The sequence below is a fragment of the Cyprinodon variegatus genome, unplaced genomic scaffold (assembly GCF_000732505.1).
Source record: "Cyprinodon variegatus isolate N-32 unplaced genomic scaffold, C_variegatus-1.0 Scaffold3205, whole genome shotgun sequence".
In the NCBI taxonomy this organism is placed as follows: domain Eukaryota; kingdom Metazoa; phylum Chordata; class Actinopteri; order Cyprinodontiformes; family Cyprinodontidae; genus Cyprinodon; species Cyprinodon variegatus.
The window spans coordinates 1-4811 of record NW_015153658.1 but is presented as its reverse complement, the minus strand read 5'-3'; the positions used below and the strand labels follow the sequence as shown (position 1 = coordinate 4811).

Genomic DNA, 4811 nt, shown 5'->3' with positions numbered 1-4811 from the left:
TATGATGTGGTGAAAACTCTAGACGGTGGATAAGATGGAGTTTTGATTATAAGACATATTGTTTTGTTTTTTGTTTTTTTGCTGAAGGTGTCTCCACTTCCTGTTTTGAAGTCTGCTTTCCCTGGTGTTTAATCCAGTGTAACTTTATTTGTATTGTATTGCTCTATTTTTAGCTACGTTTTAAAAATAAATTCAATCCTGATTGCACATAATCTTAAAATGATTAAAGATATAAGTTTTATGTATCCAAAAATAAAAACAGTCTTTAGCTCTTGAAGCTAACTGGTTTAGTCCAGCAGGAGGACCAAAAGGAATATTTACCTTTGATAGTTTTTTAAGGAGGGTTTAGTTTAGTGCACAGCTGTGTGCTTCTACAAAACCTAAAGGAAGAGACTCTGATTAATCTCTTATATTATGTCCTGAGTCCTGACATGCAGTGATGTTTATTACACATTGATTATAAAATGTTGACGATGTCTTTGCTGTTGCTGCAGGAGGCCAACCCAAGATGAACGGCGAGTCAGGTGCCGGGGTGGTGACGGCCCCCCCTCCCACCACAGCCCCACACAAGGAGCGCTACTTTGACCGTGTGGATGAGAGCAGTCCTGAGTACCAGAGGGAGAGGAACATGGCGCCTGACCTGCGGCAGGACTTCAATATGATGGAGCAGAAAAAAAGGGTCTCTATGATCCTTCAGAGCCCAGTCAGTGCATTTATTCTGTTAATGAAATCAGTTGTTGCATAAGGAAAAAAAAAGAAATGCTGTTATCCCTTTTTTTTTTGACTTCACTTCCAGGCTTTTTGTGAAGAGCTGGAGACGATGATCCAGGATCAGTTGAAGAAGGGGAAAACGCCCACCAGCCTGTTGGCTTTGCAGCAGATCGCAGACTTCATGACCACCAGCATGCCTTCCATGTATCCAGCTGCACCACAGGGAGGCATGGCAGCTCTCAACATGAGTAAGCAGGAGAGAGAATGAGTGCAGAGGACATCTTGACCCCTGCACAGACATGTCTGTCCTCACAATGAGTACTACAGTGTGCCATTGTTATCAGCAGGACATTGATGCTAGCTGTATTTGACTAAGCCACATATGTTGATGTTTTTAGTGACACTTTATAAACCTTCTTATTCTTGCCTGATATCCTGTTTGTTTTTAGCTGAACTCAACGGCTGTTTTATCACTAGGATTTAAATCAGGTGTGTTTGTTTTGTTTCTTTCTGTTGTGCGTTTCTTCCTGCAGGTTTGGGGATGGTGACGCCAGTCAACGATCTGCGAGGCTCGGACTCCATCTCCTACGACAAGGGCGAAAAGCTTCTCCGCTGCAAACTGGCTGCTTTTTATCGGCTAGCTGACTTGTTTGGATGGTCTGAGCTCATCTACAACCACCTCACAGTAAGACTGCTTCCTGATATGCAGTAAAACAGAATATGTGTAACAGTTTTATCACCTTACTTATACCTAATTCATTTAGAACAAAACTTTGAAGCCTAGTAAGGAGGATTATCAGACCCTCAGAACACAGCCATCTCCACACCAACAGTGTTAATTATTATCGTTAGTATTTTGTGGTTCTTTGTTTATCTGATGTGAAATAGCTGCACTTATGTCTACTTTCTTTTTTTTTTTTCAAACCAGTAAAAAAAAATACTTTTTCTAACAATAGTGTCTGTCTGTCCTTTATGGCTGATTTTTAAAATCTTTCACTTTAGTTCAATTGTTTTTTTAAACCCTTTTTTTTTTGTAAAATCAAATTTAATATCATGCATTTGCATGAACAGTTTATTGCAGAAAAATGGCACACTATATATATATATATATCAGGGGTCACGAATTAAAAATCAGCGAGGTCCGAATAAGGAAAATCATCAACCAGTAAAGGTCCGGAGACGTTTTTTATTATAATTTGTTACTTTAAACAGAATTTAACACTGAAAATGAGGTTTAATGTCTCCATGTTATGCATTGAATTTTTAAATGGAAAGAAAAAAACAAAGTGTTTTTGAAGTAGAGAACGGCAATCGTTCAGTTTGGTATATCGACAATTTCCTGATTCACATATTTTATAAAAATGACTGAACTGACCGTTGGTTATTTTTTTTATGGCTTAGAGAGAGCAGTGGGCTTTAGGTTGACCTGCAAGCTTTAAAGCTAGGTTTGAATGACGACAAAGCCATTCTCAAGCCATTCCAGGCTCATTCGTGAGCTTATATATTCCCAAAAACTAAGACCATTTGTTTAGATGATTGGATGCAAACTATCGGTACTTCAACAAACCAGGAAGCAGATTTCTCATCTCGATCAAAATATTTATTTTAAAAGTTTCATCAAATGCAGTCAAAATGCCCAAGAGCGCCTCTCACAACTTCAAAAGAAACTTCTCATCTCAGGCCTGGATGAAGAGATGCTGAGTTTGGAAGCGGAGATAAAACATAGTTCATACAAACCATGGATGATCCTAGTTATCCCTGTTACAAAAATCCACAACAAAATGAAAATATTTGGGCAGAAACTGAACATATGCTCGCTGGATGATGGATGGTGGGGATTTTTTTTAACATTTCATATTAAATTAGACTTTAATTTCCGCATGTTTTGCTCCTGAATTTAATAATAATATAGCGCATTCTCTCCTTGAGCTCCGAAGAAGTTGGAGCGGAGCAAGATGGGAGGAACAGCGGAGGCTGTAGGCTTTGCTTTGCGCAGCGGGGCGGAGGGGAGACTCAGAACGTGGGGATTTTGGAGTTAAACACTGTCGTCAGACAACATGCGGCCATTTATAAATGTTGTAAATCAGGTTGGATCCGGTCCGCTTATCCCTGACCTCTGATATATAGTATTATATAGTCTGCATTAGTGTGGATGTGCAGCACTTGACCCGCCCCCCTGTTTTTCTTAACAGTGGCATATATTTTGTCTAGTCCAGGTCTGGTTGTGCTTCTCTAACATGTGCTTCCTCGGTTAGGAAAACAGCAAATATTTTGACAGAATGCTTTTTAAAACATATTTTGCTTTTTAATCCGTTCCAAGCATATTTCTCACTCTACAAACACAAATATGAGCTGATTAATTACAATTTTTCTCCTGCCAATAACACAGACTGCTTTGGTGAAAGGCTACGATAGCACTAGGATGCCTACTGTTTTGACTTGTTGATTATATGGCGCATTGGATTTTAAAGTTGGCTTTCTGTTAATTATAAATGGAAAAAAATTTAGAAAAGCTCTCCTTCATAATCCGAACAGCTTGTTTTGAATTCTTTGGATCAAATGTGTTTCAGAGCAGCTCTGCCCCACAGTTAAGGTTTCTGAGACTCTGCATACATATCAGGTTGTGTTGCAGCTAATAGATCTGTTTTCTCACTGTCTTTGTTAAGGGGGCAAACACAAGTTTCTGTATTGGACCAACAAAATTTTATGGCTTCACTATGATCAAAGTTTGCACGTAATACTCATTAGAAATGTTGTCTTAATACGGTAACTCACTGAGCTCACTGAGAGGTGCAGACAATCAATGGAGACCTGGATCTGATGTACAAATTTACCCTAAATATCTTATTTCTTTATCTTGCAGGTCAGAGTTAACTCAGACCAGGAACGCTTCCTAATAGTTCCCTTTGGGCTCCTTTACAGTGAAGTCACTGCCTCTAGTTTGGTAAGAACCCGTTCAGGTTTTTATCAGCATTTCAGTATATGCTAAAACTCTGTCCCTTGTTTTTCCGTTAAAATTTAACTTGAGTTAAATGTCTCCAAAAGACAGTTTTAATCATGCCTTCACATTAAATCCCCTTCAGGTGAAGATAGACCTTCAGGGGGAAATCGTAGACAGAGGAAGCACCAACCTGGGGGTCAACCAGGCCGGCTTCACCCTCCATTCTGCCATCTATGCCGCACGGCCCGATATCAAGTGTATTGTACATATACACACTGCGGCAGGTGCAGCGGTGAGCACACACACTCTGACTTTACCAAGCAACATGCTGCCTATAGATATCCAGATATTTCATCAGCCTGTATGTTTATGCTGCAGGTATCGGCCATGAAATGTGGGCTGCTGCCCATCTCTCCTGAGGCTCTGTCCCTGGGGGAGGTGAGCTATCACGATTACCATGGCATCCTGGTGGACGATGAAGAAAGAGTTCTCATACAGAAGAATCTTGGGGCCAAGAGCAAGGTATCTACAGGATATGAAAAGGAATCCGGAACAAGCTCTGGCTCTGTGGCTTATCTATTTTCTTTATCTCAGGTTCTTATCCTGAGGAACCATGGTTTGGTGTCGGTTGGAGAAACGGTGGAGGAGGCCTTTTATTACATCCACAACCTGGTGACCGCCTGTGAAATCCAGGTTGGTCTAACACGACAACTAGAAAGCTGCTTCATCTTAAATATTTCACATTAAAAACGTCTAAATGTCTGCAAATGTCATTTAACTGTTTTTTTTATGTTATTTTCATCAAAGCTCTCTGTATCGTTCATAACGACTATCTTTGTCTCTCCATAAATTCAGTTTTTTTCATGTCGCTGTCTTTGTGTTGCATTTCCTTCCTCCATGTCTGTCTTGCTTCTTCTCTTTCACTCTCTGCTCTGGTTCTGTCTGGTTTATATACCTTCTGAATGTTTTCTAGGTGCGAACACTGGCCAGCGCTGGAGGTCCAGACAATCTGGTTATGCTGGACCCGTCAAAGTACAAGTCTCGCCCATGCGTCCCTGAGCCAGCAGGCGACGGGTCGTCGGCACACCCAAAGTGGCAGATTGGGGAGCAGGAGTTTGAGGCTCTCATGAGAATGCTCGACAATTTGGTAAGCCCTCAG

At 40.7% G+C, this 4811-nt stretch overlaps 1 protein-coding gene across 1 annotated transcript; it reads left to right on the top strand.

Annotated features, from left to right (window-relative positions):
- Nucleotides 1-497: 497 nt before the first annotated feature.
- LOC107081165 (alpha-adducin-like) lies at nucleotides 498-4799 on the top strand (the record flags this gene model as incomplete). Its single annotated transcript, XM_015369364.1, has 8 exons — nucleotides 498-703; nucleotides 797-959; nucleotides 1245-1396; nucleotides 3575-3655; nucleotides 3795-3944; nucleotides 4031-4174; nucleotides 4247-4345; nucleotides 4626-4799. Coding segments are annotated over exons 1-8 (1158 nt in total), but the record flags the coding sequence as incomplete, so codon positions are not given.
- Between the last annotated feature and the right edge of the window lie 12 nt (nucleotides 4800-4811).